The sequence below is a fragment of the Cervus canadensis genome, chromosome 15 (assembly GCF_019320065.1).
Source record: "Cervus canadensis isolate Bull #8, Minnesota chromosome 15, ASM1932006v1, whole genome shotgun sequence".
NCBI lineage: Eukaryota > Metazoa > Chordata > Mammalia > Artiodactyla > Cervidae > Cervus > Cervus canadensis.
The window spans coordinates 60,438,578-60,455,311 of record NC_057400.1 but is presented as its reverse complement, the minus strand read 5'-3'; the positions used below and the strand labels follow the sequence as shown (position 1 = coordinate 60,455,311).

At 37.3% G+C, this 16,734-nt stretch overlaps 1 protein-coding gene across 6 annotated transcripts in view; it reads left to right on the top strand.

Annotated features, from left to right (window-relative positions):
• Positions 1-16,734, top strand: part of PDE1A (phosphodiesterase 1A) — a 376,209-nt gene that overhangs the window by 250,166 nt on the left and 109,309 nt on the right. For all 6 annotated transcript variants that reach the window (XM_043488084.1, XM_043488083.1, XM_043488081.1 and 3 more), the window contains one exon: positions 2,308-2,421. In XM_043488084.1, coding sequence (XP_043344019.1) covers positions 2,308-2,421 — 114 coding nt within the window. The remainder of the gene's footprint in view (positions 1-2,307; positions 2,422-16,734) is intronic.

Sequence of the window (16,734 nt, the reverse complement as noted above, 5' to 3'; positions counted from 1 at the left end):
GCAGTGTATTGTGCCATTTATACTGTACAGACTACTGTAGCTTTAGAATGTCTTGAAGGCTTATGTCTTGAAGTAGTGTAAATTCCCCAACTTTGTTCTTTTTGTTAAATTTGACTATTCTAGCTCCTTGATTCAATGTGAATTTCAGAATCAACATGTCAATATATATAACAACAAGAGAGCCCGCTGGGATATTTACTGGGGTTACATTGAATCTATAAATAAATTTTTGGAGAAATGACATGAAAACAATATAAAGTCTTTCAATCCATAAGCATGGGTGTATCTTTCCATTTACTTAGATCTACCATTTTTCCTTTCAGTGATGTTCTATAGTTTTCAGTGTATAGGGCTTGCACATACTTTGTCAGATTTATAGCTAGGAATTTTGCATTTTCAGAACTATTGTAAATAGTATTGTTTTATATTTTAATTTCAGATTGTTCATTATTATTGTATAGCATGATATTAATTTTTGTATCTTTTTATACTGTAAACTTGTTAAAATCATTTATAACGTTTTATCACTTCCAGTAACTCTTTGGTATATTTCCTCAGATTTGCTACTTAGACAATCACATTGTCTGTGAACAAAGACAGTTTTATTTCTTTCTTTCCAATATGAATACCTTTTATTCTTGCCTTGTAGCTTTGGCTAAAAGATCCAGTGCAATTTTGAATATCTGTGGTAAGAGTAGAATCTTGTTCCTGATTTTGGAAGGAAAACCTTCAGTCATTTAGCATTATTTATGACATTAGCTAGATTTTTTTGAATTTTTCAGGTGAGTCAGCTCCCTCTAATCCCTAAAGTGCTAAGGATACATAAGTGGTATATTTTTAAGCTGTTTCAAAGTATGAAACTCTTTCTTTTACTTTCTACATAAAAGGAAATTTTACTAAGTACAATGTGTTTGGATTATAGAATTACAAAAATCCCCTAAAACTCTGTGTGTTGCTCCATTATTATCATATTCCGTATTTTACACAAGCCTCAGAGCCAGGCTTAATTTTTCTTTTCTAAGTAACCTGTTTTAGTCATTGATATTTATTTTGTTTTGCTTTGCTGACTCTGGACAAATAAGACTTTTATCGACACATGGAATTTATTTTGCAAAGTTGTTGTTTGATAATATTTTATCATACAAAAATATGTGATACAAAAAGTAATTGTAGTTGCCTGAATAAGAAGTTTTAAGCTAGGTATGGCTCTTTTCCATGGAGAAATAAAGTTTCTTATGGATGAAGAAATGTAAAATACCACTGCTGAAATTTGTAACTTGTCTTGATACCCTAAACTGTGGTATTGGAAATCATCCAAAGTAAGTTTTCAGAGAATCTGTTATACTATCTTTAAGGCAGTGCCTAAAAGTAGATGTATTCTATTTTCTCTGAAATACCTTTTCTCAAGAAATTAAATTCTGCCTGCTGACAGGAAAATGGGTGAATTGTATTCACAATGCTTATTTATAGTGTATAGTGACTAAAGAACATGTTTTCTTTTTCTTTTTATTAAAGGGAAGTATCTTTAGAAACACTTGGTTTATAGTTAATGCATAGAAATTTCTACAAGTGTTAGAAAATTATTGAGATAATTTGTACTATTTCACTCCCTGAGATATCTATTTCTGCCTAAAAAATTATTTCAAAATGTAGTGACTTAAAACAATAGTATTAATTACATCACAGTTTCTGAGTCAGAGATCCAGAAATGCTTTAAAATTTCTCAGTTGTGATACATGATTCTATGGGCAACAACATGAGAAAACATTTTGTAGTTTTGCCTCAACTGAAAAATCATTGCAATAAAAACACTAAGCTTGTATACATATATTTTTTCTCATCTTAATTATATTTTCTTGAATCTTTTGCCTTTTATTTTTGTTTCTACTGCTATAAACAGTGAATAATTGATACAATACTGGTCAAAAGAGTACCTGTTAAGTATTTCTTATTGCCAACTCTGAAGAAGCACAACAGCCATAGAATAAATTCTAGTATTAGAAATACTTTTATGAAAATAACCTATATTGTTTGAATTTTCAGAAAAACTGTGTTTGAAATATGGTACATAAACCTGCAACCTATAGTCTTAATATTATTGAGAGGTGAATATAATTTCTGATAGTTGTTTAAGTAATAAAGATTGATCTTAATTATACCTCAAATATACCTGGACATATTGCTATTTAATAACCTGGAAAGATAAGTTGAAAATTTAACCCAATTTGTATATTTAATATTGACTCTTTTCCTTATAGTCATGATAAATCTCTCTCTTTTTCTTTTCTTGGCTACTTTTTGAAATAGACTAAGATGCTTAGTGAAGCAGCTGGAAAAAGGTGACGTTAATGTCATCGACTTAAAGAAGAATATTGAATATGCAGCGTCTGTGTTGGAAGCAGTTTATATTGATGAAACAAGGTAAGTTTTAACCCCCTTGCCCTTTTAACTTTTTTGCTTGTCTCCTTTTTTCCCCTGTTTTCTTGACCCTGCTTTCATATCTTGGCTAAGAAACCAAAATCAAAATCTTATTAAAGCTTAAAATGTTCTTCTTGATGTAGCCATATTAAGAACTGTGATTCTTTCTTTTAAAAAATACACACTTTAATCTAAATGCTTGAATGATACAAAACAGTCAATCAATAAAGTAATAAGCAAATTAAGTCTCCTCTCCCCCTGCTCTCACAGTCCTTAAGCCCAGAGTTTTAAATGTCAGAGATAGATGTAAGCTTACACTGATTTTCACTGATATAAGAGTTTCCCTATTATCTCAAGATTTCAGAGTTCCTTCTGAGAAAACGTGTCACATGTCCATATCATGAGAGGTATCTATCAGACACTGTATAAGGGCTTGCTAAGTGCAATTCCCCATGTGTATTTGATAATCATCTAAACTCCATCATAATTATTAATACCAGAGTGGTAAGGAGATTCAGAAATGGGAATTCATTTGAAGAGGATTGTTACCTTAGTCCTATGGCGCTCAATCAGGCCATTCGCTTTCAAGGTGTCATTGGGCAATTTCTGGAGACACTCTCGGTTTGGCTGATGGGAGCTAGCTACTGTTTTAACAGGTAGAAGTCAAGGGTGCCACTAAACATCATAATATGCACAGGAAAATCCCCCACAAAAAAGAATTATCTAGTCCCAGATGTTAATACCATAGAGGTTAAGAAATCTTGGCCTAAAGGAGAACAGTTGAGGGATCCTGTTGAAAGAGAATGGACTTCCAGATGTTGGTACAGAAAAGGTACTGAGTTTTTCAAAGTCAAGAGGCAGGTGGAGGAGAGGTCTTTTGAAGGCGTTGTCCAACAGATACGGATTTCAGAGGGTAAAAGCAGACTTTGTGGGCCGATTGTTGATATAGAAGACAGAGTAGGAATCAAAAATTCAGCATAAATATCAAAGAACAAGGTACCCAGTTGGTGTAGGGTGCTGTCTCTGAAGGAAGCACGGAAACTCCTCAGGAGAGAAAAAGTAATCAGCATTTGGGTATTTGTCATGCAGATGACAGCAAACCCACCAGTCTTGTATGACCCTTTGACCCCTGTCTGCCCCACCACATTGCCGAACAAGAAGAAGCTGCATAGTGAGTGGGACAGGGGACCAAACACGGAGGCTGAATCCATCACACTCGTCTCCTCTGCAGGCGTCTCTGCCTTGTCGGCCTGAGTGTGGGGCAGGTGAGAAGTGTTAAATCAGATGCGAGATTGAGGTGTACTGGACTTACACACACACACACACACACACACACACACACACACACACACATGTTATTTGGTAGGTAATAAATTCACAAATCAAAAATCAAAACAATATAAAATGGTACCTGATGAAAGTCTTTATCCACCTGTTTCCTAGTCTACTCAAGTTCCCTAACTCATAAATTTCTTATGAATATTTTCAGTGATTTCTTACAAATTTTTATTTCATATTTTCCCTCTGGTTCTCATAGAAGATAACATACTATTCATAACTTTCATTCTGATTTTTCCGCTCAACAAGGGAACTTGGTCTTCCCATATCGTATACCAACATTTAAATTTTAGGCCATAAGAATTTTTACTGGTAAGTGATAAAAAAGGGTGTGGTGAAGACCAGGCTGCACAGTGATTCTTTTTCTCTAGAACAGAACTCCTCTGTTAAACCACAGTGTGAAGTCATAAATTAAGAGAAAAAAATCATAGGCACACTTTTAGAATGATTTTTAGTTAACTTTCACTGAATGAACATAAATGTATATGATTCTTATACACGAACAGAGATTCAATGGGTAAATTTTTTTAAAAATCAAATATTTTTCCCATAATTTCCTTGCCTTCATTTTTGTGTGTGCTTTTTCTTGTTTACAAGTTGACTGAACTTAATTTAAAATTTCTTCAATCTGTCCTGGACATTTCATTTTTTATACTTATTTATAAAACTTATGAAATTTTGCCTTTAATAATTATTTGGAAATTTACACTATTCATCTTGTAATGACATAATACTATCCATTTTGACAAAATATTATATGCTTTATTTATTAATTTTTCCTTTATATTTCCTTTCCTAGAAAATTATGATTTCAAAGATATTTTTAACTCAGTTCCCCAGGATCCTTAATTCATTTAAACATATGTTATATTTCAAAGTATAGTTCCTTTTCATTTGAAACTTGCTCTTTTGTGGGAAGAAAAAAATGCTTCACTGCTTCAGGATACAAATGTGGGGTTTTTTTTATCTTTACAATACAACAAAACATCCCAGCTCTTAACAACACATTATTTCCAAATGCTTACTCAAATGACACAAAACTTCTCACTCTTTTATTTTAATGCCTCAATAGCATCATGAATTTTAAATTGGATTAATAATAACATCGCACGTATGTACCATCTTCCACGTTTTCTTAGTTTCATTAACTTATAGTAATCTCAGCACAGTCCTGTGTAGTTGGCAGGGTGATCATTACTTTCTGTATTTTACTAGTGAAAGAACCAAAGCGTCTGAAGTAAACTGGTTTGCCAAAGGCCACAAACCTAGACTTTGGCAAAATTGGGACTAGTAAGTAACGTATGACATCTTTCTTAGTGCTCATCCCTCTATAACTGGCAGAATGTTGTTATCAAGCAGGGTTCAATGAACCCTGAAAGATTTAGATGACAATGTGTAAAATATTGTGATAGTTAGATTGTAAAATCTAGAAAAATAGTACCTAACATTTATTACTAATAGCCTATTATTATAGCTATATGACAAGAACTCTTCTAAGCACTTCAATGTACTATTTCATTTAATAATCATAGGAATTCTAATGAGATTAAAACTTATATTATTACCATTTTACATATGAGCAAAGAGAGTCACAGGAAAGTTAGATGGCTTATGTAAGATATACAGAGGATAATTTAAAGAGTAGAGTTAGGTCTTGGCGCCTGACTCTAAAGGCTGGGTTTAAGCACAGTTCTCATCTGCATCCTTTTATTCACATCTGACAAAAAGGTGATTTTAGAGACTTCCTGGAGTTTTGATGAAAGCTCACATAATAACAGGATTGTCAGGCCCATTGGTTGGTTGACTGTGGTTACATCTTTTCTCAACTCTGCCTTCAACATCGTTTGCTTGAAATTGCCTATAGATAGAGTATTTATGGAATGCAAAAGTAGAAAGTCAAGAAACACCTGGAGTGACAGGCAAATTTGGCCTTGGAGTACGGAATGAAGCAGGGCAAAGGCTAACAAGGTTTTGCCAAGAGCACACACTGGTCATAGCAAACACCCTCTTCCAACAACACAAGAGAAGACTCTACACATGGACATCACCAGATGGTCAACACCGAAATCAGATTGCTTATATTCTTTGCAGCCAAAAATGGAGAAGCTCTATACAGTCAGCAAAAACAAGACCAGGAGCTGACTGTGGCTCAGATCATGAACTCCTTATGGCCAAATTCAGACTTAAACTGAAGAGAGTAGGGATAACCACTAGACCATTCAGCTATGACCTAAATCAAATCCCTTATGACTATACAGTGGAAGTGGGAAATAGATTTAAGGGACTGGATCTGATAGACAGAGTGCCTGATGAACTATGGATGGAGGTTCGTGACATTGTACAGGAGACAGGGATCAAGACCATCCTCATGAAAAAGAAATGCAAAAAGGCAAAATGGTTGTCTGAGGTGCCTTACAAATAGCTGTGAAAAAAAAGAAATCAAAAAGCAAAGGAGAAAAGGAAAGATATATCCATTTGAAAGAAGAGTTCCAAAGAATAGCAAGGAGAGATAAGAAAGCCTTCCTCAGTGATCAATGCAAAGAGATAGAGGAAAACAATAGAATGGGAAAGACTAAAGAGCTCTTCAAGAAAATTAGAGATACCAAGGGAAAATTTCATGCAAAGATGGGTTCAACAAAGGACAGAAATGGCATAGACCTAACAGAAGCAGAAGATATTAAGAAGAGGTGGCAAGAATACACAGAAGAACTGTCCAAAAAAGATCTTCATGACCCAGATAATCACGACGGTGTGATCCCTCACCTAGAGCCAGACATCCTGGAATGTGAAGTCAAGTGGGCCTTAGAAAGCATCACTACAAACAAAGCTAGTGGACGTGATGGAATTCCAGTTGAGCTATTTCAAATCCTGAAAGATGATTCTGTGAAAGTGCTGCACTCAGTAAGCTAGCAAATTTGGAAAACTCAGCAGTGGTCACAGGACTGGAAAAAGTCAGCTTTCATTCCAGTCCCAAAGAAAGGCAATCCCAAAGAATGTTCAAATTACCACACAATTGCACTCATCTCACACACTAGTAAAGTAATGCAGAAAATTCTCCAAGCCAGGCTTCAGCAGTACATGAACCATGAACTTCCAGATGTTCAAGTTGGATTTAGAAAAGGCAGAGGAACCAGAGATCAAATTGCCAACATCTGCTGGATCATCAAAAAAGCAAGAGAGTTCCAGAAAAACATCTATTTCTGCTTTATTGACTATGCCAAAGCCTTTGACTGTGTGGATCACAATAAACTGTGGAAAATTCTGAAAGAAATGGGCATACCAGACCACCTGACCCACCTCTTGAGAAACCTGTATGCAGGTCAGGAAGCACCAGTTAGAACTGGACATGGACCAACAGACTCGTTCCAAATAGGAAAAGGATTACTTCAAGGCTGTATAGTGTCACCCTGCTTATTTAACTTCTATGTAGAGTACATCATGAGAAACGCTGGGCTGGAAGAAGCACAAGCTGGAATCAAGATTGCCAGGAGAAATATCAATAACCTCAGACATGCAGATGATACCACTCTTATGGCAGAAAGTGAAGAAGAACTAAAAAGCCCCTTGATGAAAGTGGAAGAGGAGAGTGAAAAATTTGGCTAAAACTCAACATTCAGAAAACAAAGATCATGGCATCTGGTCCCATCACTTCATGGGAAATAGACGGGGAAACAGTGGATACAGTGTCAGATATTTTTTTGGGCTCCAAAATCTCTGCAGATGGTGATTGCAGCCGTGAAATTAAAAGACGCTTACTCATTAGAAGGTAAGTTATGACCAACCTAGACAGCATATTAAAAAGCAGAGGCATTACTTTGCCAACAAAGGTCCATCTAGTCAAGGCTATGGTTTTTCCAGTGGTCATATATGGATGTGAGAGTTGGACTGTGAAGAAAGCTGAGCGCCGAAAAATTGATGCTTTTGCACTGTGGTGTTGGAGAAGACTCTTGAGAGTCCCTTGGACTGCAAGGAGATCCAACCAGTCCATCCTAAAGGAGATCAGCCCTGGGTGTTCATTGGAAGGACTGATGCTGAAGCTGAAACTCTAATACTTTGGCCTCCTCATTGGAAGAGTTGACTCATTGGAAAAGACCCTGATGCTAGGCTGGATTGTGGGCAGGAGGAGAAGGGGATGACATAGGATGAGATGTTGGATGGCATCACCAACTTGATGGACATGAGTTTGAGTAAACTCTAGGAGTTGGTGATGGACAGGGAGGCCTGGCATGCTGCGATTCATGGGGTTGCAAAGAGTCAGACACGACTAAGCGACTGAACTGAACTGAACTGAAGAGTATTTATACTATAAAAATTGGCATATGATACAAATCAGGATTTTTTTTTTCTTGGTGAATATGTGGTTAACTATTTGTTATCATGCTACTGCTTAGACCCAGCATTACTTTGTACATATCTTCTAAAACTAGTTTGATGATTAAAAATATCAGCTCAAGAAATTTTAGAGGAAAAATACTTGAAATGGTTTGATTTTCTATAGACTTAGTAAGACACAGGGCTTCCCTGATAGCTCAGTTGGTAAAGAATCCGCCTGCTCTGCAGGATACCCTGGTTTGATTCCTGGTTGGGAAGATGACCTGGAGAAAGGATAGGCTAACCAATCCAGTATTTTGGGGCTTCCCTTGTGGCTCAGCTGGTAAAGAATCCACCTGCAATGTTGGAGACCTGGGTTCAATCCCTGGGTTGGGAAGTTCCCCTGGAGAAGGTAATGACTACCCACTCCAGTATTTTTGCATGGAGAATTCCACGTGCTGTATAGTCCATGGGGTCTCAAAGAGTCAGACACAACTAACTTTCTCACTTAGTAAGACACAGCATCAGGCTGAGATACTTTTTGTTGCCATGTGTATATAATTTTTAAAACTGCATTTGCCTTAGGGATATTAGTAAAACAGAGATAATTGAGTAAGCATTTAGTTTCTTTTAAACTTTAAAAATACTGATGACTTCTGAGATTTTTTTATTAGAAAATTCTCTTTCTATAAAAAAATGTTTCAGTAAGTATTCAAGAGAGGCATTTGGAGGGGGCTGAACTTCAAAAAAAGATTAAAACATGATAAAGCAGGATAGAATGGAAACTATGAATTGGTTTAATTCTCCCCTATACACACACACACATACATATATACATACATACATTTTCCCACTAAGTTTTAACAACTGCAGGGTTTCAGTTAAGATAAATCAAAGCACAAAATCTCTCTTGAAATATGAGTAGAAAAAATAAAAAACAATTTCTTTTAGAATTAGAATTCTGACTTTCTTTCAGGAATTATAGCAAAACTCCCTAATGAATATGACTGTTGGTTTTTTGACAAAACACTTTCAAATGCAAATACCAGCATTTTATGAGTCCTGCTTTCAGATGTATCACTAGAGGCTTTTGTTTTTCAAAGCCACACAGATAAAATCGAGAAACATGTGACCTACAAAAAGCTTCTGTTTGATTGTCCTTATTTATATTTGGATATTGCCAGGAAAAGTAGCATTCTTGACCTCATAAATTGCTATTCAATAGGATAGGCAGCTGGCTGGGAGATACACTTTAAATGACGGAAATTATGCTTATTAATATTGCCCTGCAATACAATTTGAGGAGGGCATGGCAGCCCACTCCAGTATTTTTGCCTGGAGAATCCCATAGACAGAGGAACCTGGTGGGCTACAGTCCATGGGGTTACAAACAGTCGGGCATGACTGAAGTGACTTAGCACACACACACAACACAATTTATAACTTTATTTTCTTGATATGAATTAATCTAAGTCTTACAATTACCACTGTTTGATTACAGACTCCAAATTCAGAAAGAGTGGGCTGTTCAAAGTCAGAATGCTCCACTCAATACTCTCTTCTTAAGAGTTAAGCAAGTGACTTAACTTCTATATTTCCTAGCTTTATCTTTGTAGATTAACAATAATGACAGTGCTAAGTGCACAGTTTTGCCTTGAGATTAAGTGTAACACCATATCTGACAGAATAAAAGTTAAATTATAGAGTAAATTTTAAATTGGGACTTCCCTGTAGCTCACACAGTAAAGAATCTGCCTGTAAGGCAGGAGATCCGGGTTCAATCCCTGGGTTGGGAAGATCCTCTGGAGAAAGAAATGGCAATCCACTCCAGTATTCTTGCCTGGAGAATCCCATGGACAGAGGAACCTGGCGGGCTACAGTCCATGGGGTCGCAAAGAGTCTGACACCCCTGAGTGACTTACACTACTAAAAGTTAAATAATAACAACTTTTTGTTGTACTAATAAATGCAGAGACTTCTGGGTACATAACACAGTAAGATATATAATTTATTTTTAAAAATCAAATAATTTATTGAGAGCAATTTTTGATCCTGAGAAATGAAGTCAGGTGGGCTTAAGTTACCAGGAAAAGAGAACAGAGTGCAAACTGATGGAAACAGACCTTAATAGGATACCCATCTTGATTTCTAAAAAGATCTTTACTTGACTCATCTAAATGTCCTTAATTTTGAGAGATTGTCTGAGTGAGACTGCATGGTTATCAATCAGTAATTCAAGAAGTTAGTCTGCTAGAAATTGACTGAAATCCAGGGCACCTTGAAGTCTAAGTCCCTTGAAATCATCATGTACCAGAATTTACTAAGGAATGTTCACTCATAACATAAATATCTATTGAGTATGTGAAGTGAACACCAGACACATCGCTCATCAGAATCCAGAGTACAACTGTGCGGATAGCTGGTCATTAGAAATGAGTCAAGAACTGGGAAGATAAATAGAGGAAACAGGACTAATACGGTGAACATGAAACGGAGGTTTGGAGTGAGTGAAAAACCCAAGCACACTGAAAGATTACAAGAGGAAACACGTTTAACAGCAGTAAACCATAACAGGAACATGGATATAAAATGGGATAGAAAGTGTAGAGTTAAGATTCCAAACCAGGCAATGGTTGGAATTACTTAATATTAATAAATCTAGCTCCCTAGCAAAACTCCCTGTGCCTGTTCTCAAAGACATGGCTTCTAACAAAAGGAATTAAGGTTAAATAAAGGGGAGTCTGGAATGTGCTAGATATATGGACACGAGAGCTCAGAAATATGGTGCCAGTTAGAGATGTGAATTTAGGGATTATAATCCAGGAGTCTCACGTTGGTTTTTTTTTTTTTTTAAATAATCAGAATTCCGATGCTAATTCAATATGTGATGTGGGAACACACCATTTAAAGTTAGGAATGGAGCAACTTCAGAGGATACTCAGGAAGTACAGACATAGAAGAAAGTATATCTGGAGAGTCTGGAGTAGCAAAGCCAGGGTTGCTAAAAAGGGTAAATCAATATGCCACAGAAGAACCGCTGAATGCAGTTAGGAGAGTCCTGATGCCTCTGAAATGGAGTTTCACAAAGAGAAAAGGCCACCAGTCAGATTACGGTAATATGAGGAATGGAAGTGGAATGTCTCTAGAAGAAAAAAGCGTAGATTATTTTTCAAGAATTTCCTAGCCTGTAGGAAAAAGCAGCGATTTAACAGTCTATTTAATAGGAATGAATTTTTTTCATGCTTTTTTTTAGAGCAGAAACCTTCCGTGAACCTTAAGATAAAAAAGAGATTCAGATTAAAGAGAAAGAGTAACTATGGAAAGATTAGGTCAAGAAGTTATTCTTTGTAAGTTAGTGTAGCCACAGTGAAAAACAGTATGGATATTCCTCAGAAAACCAAAAATAGAATTACAATATGATCCAGGAACCCCACCCTGGGCATATATCTGGATAAAACTATAATTCAAAAAGATGTAGGCACCCTTGTGTTAGCAGATATGTGTTTATATATAGAATGCATGAAACAAGGTCCTACTGCATAGCATGGAGAGCTATATTCATTATCCTATGATAAACTATGATGAAAAAGAATATTTTAAAAGTGTGCTGTTGTTTAGTCGCTAAATCATGTCCAACTCTTCTGCGACCCCGTGGACTCTTGCCCACCAGACTCCTCTGTCCATAGCATTTCCCAAGCAAGAATACTGGAGTGGTTTGCCATGCCCTTCTCTAGGGGATTTTCCTGACCCAAGGATCAAACCCATGCTTCCTGCATTGGCAGGCGGATTCTTTACCGCTGAACCACCAAGGCAGCCTCCAGAAAAATGTACTGAGTCACTGCTATATTTGTTGTTGTCGTCCAGTTGCTCAGCTGTGTCTGACTCTTTGCAACCCCATGGACTGCAGCACGCTAGTCTTCCTTGTCCTTCCCCATCTCCCTGTCCTTTACCATCTCCTGGAGCTTGCTCAAATTCATCCATTGAGTCAGTGTATAGTAGTCATTAACACAACATTGTAAATCAACTGTACTTCAGTAAAAAAGTAGTCTTAAGTTATCTTGGAAAGGAGACAAATAGCCAGGCATAGGTGGAAAATGAAGGTGAAGATGGAGCTAACTATAGCACATATCTAAGGATCTTCAAATAAGCAAAACATGCATAGCACAATACAATCAAAAAGGTCAGTAAGCATTGGTTTTAAACTCAGTTGCTCAGCAAGAGTAACAGTGTGGCAATAATTTTGACAAAAATTATAGCCCATGGACTCTAAAACTCAGAGATCAACATGATGTAGAGAGCAAACCCTGAGTGATTAATCACGACAACCTACACATCATGATGGCACTGACTCTTGTATAATCCTCAGACACTTAGAGCCAGGGTAGGGAAGATGGAGAAGAGAAAAGAGCTGGACTAATGGACACCTTTCATTAACATTTCAATTACAGGTAAAAGAAAAGCCAACAAAATCACCTTAAACAAACTCTCATTGCCAACACTGATGACCAGTGCTGACTGTAAGCATTGGTGAATCAGGACAAAATGATATCAAAAATCTTCCTGTTTTGATTACTCTGGAATGACCTCTCTCTGAGGCTTTGAGGGTAGCAAAACAAGACAGAGGTGGTATTTCCAAGCGGTACCTCCTCCCACCTTCGAATCCAGCAGGAATAAAAGAGGCTTTCTTTTCCAGCAGACACAACTTTTCTGTTTCATTGGCTCTAGTTAGGTCATTCGCTTATCCCTCACACAATCGTACCCAGAGGAACTGACTATACACGTTCACTGATAAAGCATCTTATGAGGCAGTTCAAAGGTGGATTTTATTTCAATCACATGCCTAGAATTGAGAATGGAAGAGAGTGCTTTCCTAGACAGCAATAGCCACAGTAGCAGCAACAATGCTCTCTCCAGAGTGAAAACTAAAATGTTATTACTACATGCAGGTGGAGCTGGAGCAGAGTCTGTGTGGGATACTGAGCAACTCGTCCTACATTTGCTCCTGCGACAAACCTTTGGGCAAGAGATTTTTTTTTTTTCCCCTCTAGTCAGTGGTTTTCTTACACAGAGATGAAGTCAGCAGTCCCTTTCTGTTCTCAAATTCTATGGTTTTATTAATGGTCCCAAAGTCCCCTGAAAAGACCTGCTTATGCCTACGGTCACCAGGAGGGTGACCGAGCCTACTGTTTATCAGATGCCTAGTGGGGGAGCATTTATAAATTTGAACTCTTGTGCTCTTTAGAGTTGCTTCTGTTTGGAGGTGTCCCTAAGGAAATCAGTTTGAAGGGTATGTGCTAAGGCATTGCTGGAGTTCAGTAAACCATTAAAAAGCAAATTATGGTTTTTATGAATTCCATTTTTATGGTGTGAGCTGTGGGGAGGGGTGGCTGTTTGGAGTGCTGTGTTTGTGGGCTGTTCTCACCCTGGAGATGGAGTGTGAAAACCAGGCTTAGAAAAAGTTGCAGTAACTTTTGGTTGATTTTCATGTTTTTTTGCCATCTGTGATGTGTTACTTTCTGCAAAATTTCAAAAACAGCCTCACTAGTGAAAGGGGGGAAAAAAAATCTGACCAGATCTTTTGAGAGATGGCTGACATAAGAAGCTCAACGTATTAAGTATGATCTTACTGTTATGATATTTTGGGTCAATAAAATATAAATGAATATTTCCTGAATTTGAAAAAGGTAAACTTTTTAATGTTATTCTTTTCTAATGATGATATTAATAACAAGATTATTTGATAGATAATTATATCCAAGGCAATACATTATGCAATTTGCATATATGATTCTATATCTCAAAAATTCTGTTAATATGTATATTATTTTCACTATTAAGTTAAAAATGTGAGACATAAAAAGGTAATTAAACTGCTTAGAATCATATAAGTATTATGTGTCAGAGACAAGTTCAAACTGAGATGGAGATTACCAACATCTATTCTTTTCTTCCTTGGTAATAGAACCCTTTTTTTTTTTTTCAATTATTCACTCTTCTCTGGAAAGCCAGTGATTCATGGGAGACCAATCTTAGCCCCAGGCTTAGGATGGGTATATCCTAATTGATCCAAATCAGAAATTAGTCCTCAACTCCCTAACCAGCAAGTTTGGACATGGACATGTGATATAATTCTGGCCAATGAAACAAATGGGGAGGGTGGGGTTCATCAAAAGATTTCCTCCCCATGGAAAAGGAGTCCTTTGCTTCTGGGTATTGTATCTGGGTATGATGCTTGAAAATGATACAACCATCTGGCTGCAAGCTTAGAGCTAAACCTAACACTAAAGTTGGCAGCACAGAAAGATGGAGAAAACCCGAGTCCTTGATGATACTGTTGACTACTGATTTTTTAAAAAAATCCCTACTGGAGTCTCCCTGTCTTCAACTTTCCTGTTAAGAAAAACAATAAATCCAATTATTTAAGCCACTTTGGGTTAGGTTGGATGTCACTTGCTACTGAGAGCATCCTTATAGCCTTAAAGATCTTCCTTGCTCCAAAGCCCATGTTCTTAATCTTCAAACCTTGTAGATAGTCACCTTATCCTAAGTCCTAATACAAATGTGTTATCTAAGATATCTAAGATAACTATTTAGAATATATTTTCCCATGAAACAAGGCAAGAGGTTGATTGAGTTTCCAAGGCAAATCATGAAATATATTGACCCCATGATACAGTTAAATAGCACAGGTAGTTCTTGGGCAAGTACCAGGTACTGAATGTCAGAGACTTGTTTTTTCTTATTAAAATAAAAAGGTGCAAAAAAATAAATTAAAAAAAAAATAAAAAGGTGCAGTTAGGGAGTGGGCAGGGCATCTAGCATCCTTCTGCTCCAGGATCCTAGAAATATATTGGGATGTGCTATTTTCCCACTCAATGTTTGACTTGGTTTGGAGAATTTCAGATTGGACTCAAGTGTCCTTTCTCAAGATCTCTTCTGTCTTCCTAATTAATGTAGGGCTTCTTTGGATGATAATAGGAATGGAAACTCTGCTCTGAGTCATCACATATTCTTCCATCATCTTTGGGCCTTTCCTCCTTCTCAAGGACCTAGATTTTGCAACTTAAATCCAGGAACAGGAGTTTTTCCTCCCCAGGTTATTCTGTGTCATACATAGAGAGTCAGTTAATGAAGACATGGCTAAATATATGGCCAGGGTAACAGAAAAATTTTAATCGTGAGATTATCTTTTCACACATGGAGCAAGACGTGACTGAAAATGATTTTATTCCTCACCTAACTACTGTAAGTATCTCAATATTCTATAGCCTCTAAGACCAAAGACTCTCTGCCTATGTTTTTATACATTTATTCACTTACTCAACAACTATTTATGAAGGACACTATATGCATTGATAATTATTTTGCTTTTCTGTTTGGCTGTTGTTAACTCCTTCTTGTCATTACCCTTAGTCTTTCAGCTTCATAGGTTTAGAAAGAAGTATATTCCTCCTCTTCCTTCACACCCCCGTCCTTCAGATATATCCCAGCTCTTCTTAGTATCCATTCTCTGCTCCCCGAGAATTTGGCGCCTCTGTGCATAATGGTGACTATAGTTAATAATACTGCAGTGCGTTTTAAGAGTTGCTAAGAGAGTAGACCCTAAAAATTGAGAAATTGACTCTTCTACTTTCAGTTAAGTAACATACAGATTATTCTTGTTCATAAAATGAGTTTAAAGATTTATTAATTAAGATACTTCTACTGAGATTCTTCTGCTAGTTCCTTCCTATTTTGTTCACTCACTTCTCTCATAGTGAAATAATGGGCATATGAAATAAGCAGTACTGCTAAATCCACATTGCAGAAAAAGATTAAACCTTACTTCCTTGGCCACGATCTTCCACTGATTGGCACACCATGAATGGGTGAGAGCAGTTCTCAAAGTATTCATCAGAATCACCTGGAGGGCTTGTTAAGTCAACAAGTCTGGAGTAGAGCCCTTGAAGTTCCAGGTTTAACAAGTTCCCAGTTGCTGCCGGTTCTGCCAGTCCAGAGACCACACTTATAGAGAATGTCAAATTAGGCTACAGTAGGAAAAATATACTGCCTGGAGAATCCCAGGGACAGAGGAGCCTGGTGGGCTGCCGTCTATGGGGTCGCACAGAGTCAGACATAACTGAAGCGACTTAGCAGCAGCAGCAGCAGGAAAGATATACAGAGACTGTTGGGCTTCCCATGTGTCTTCAGAGGTAAAAAATCCACCTGCCAATGCAGGAGACTCAGAAGACATGGGTTCGATCCCTCAGTCAAGAACATCCCCTGGAGGAGGAAATGGCAACCCACTCCAGTATTCTTACCTGGAAAATTCCACAGACAGAGGAACCTGGCAGCTACAGTCCATATGGTCACAAAGAGTTGGACACAACTGAATAGACATGCAGACACAGAGAATGTTAGAAATCTAATGGCTAGAATTTTGAGGCCTTATCAAAGGAATGTGGCCCAAATATTGCCCCAAGTTGTATATGAAGCCTGGGGGCTAAAATGCCTCCCCCAACCAGGAAATTTCATCTTGCACCAGGAGCAGTAGGCAAGGGTGCTGAATTGGAGGTAAGTAGTGCCTCGAGCAACAGCTCTTGGGCATAGAGGAAGCCTGTCCTTGGGTCTATAGTGTAATCACCTCTCCCAGATTGGGCAAACCGTGGCCTTATGCTCCATCTCTGG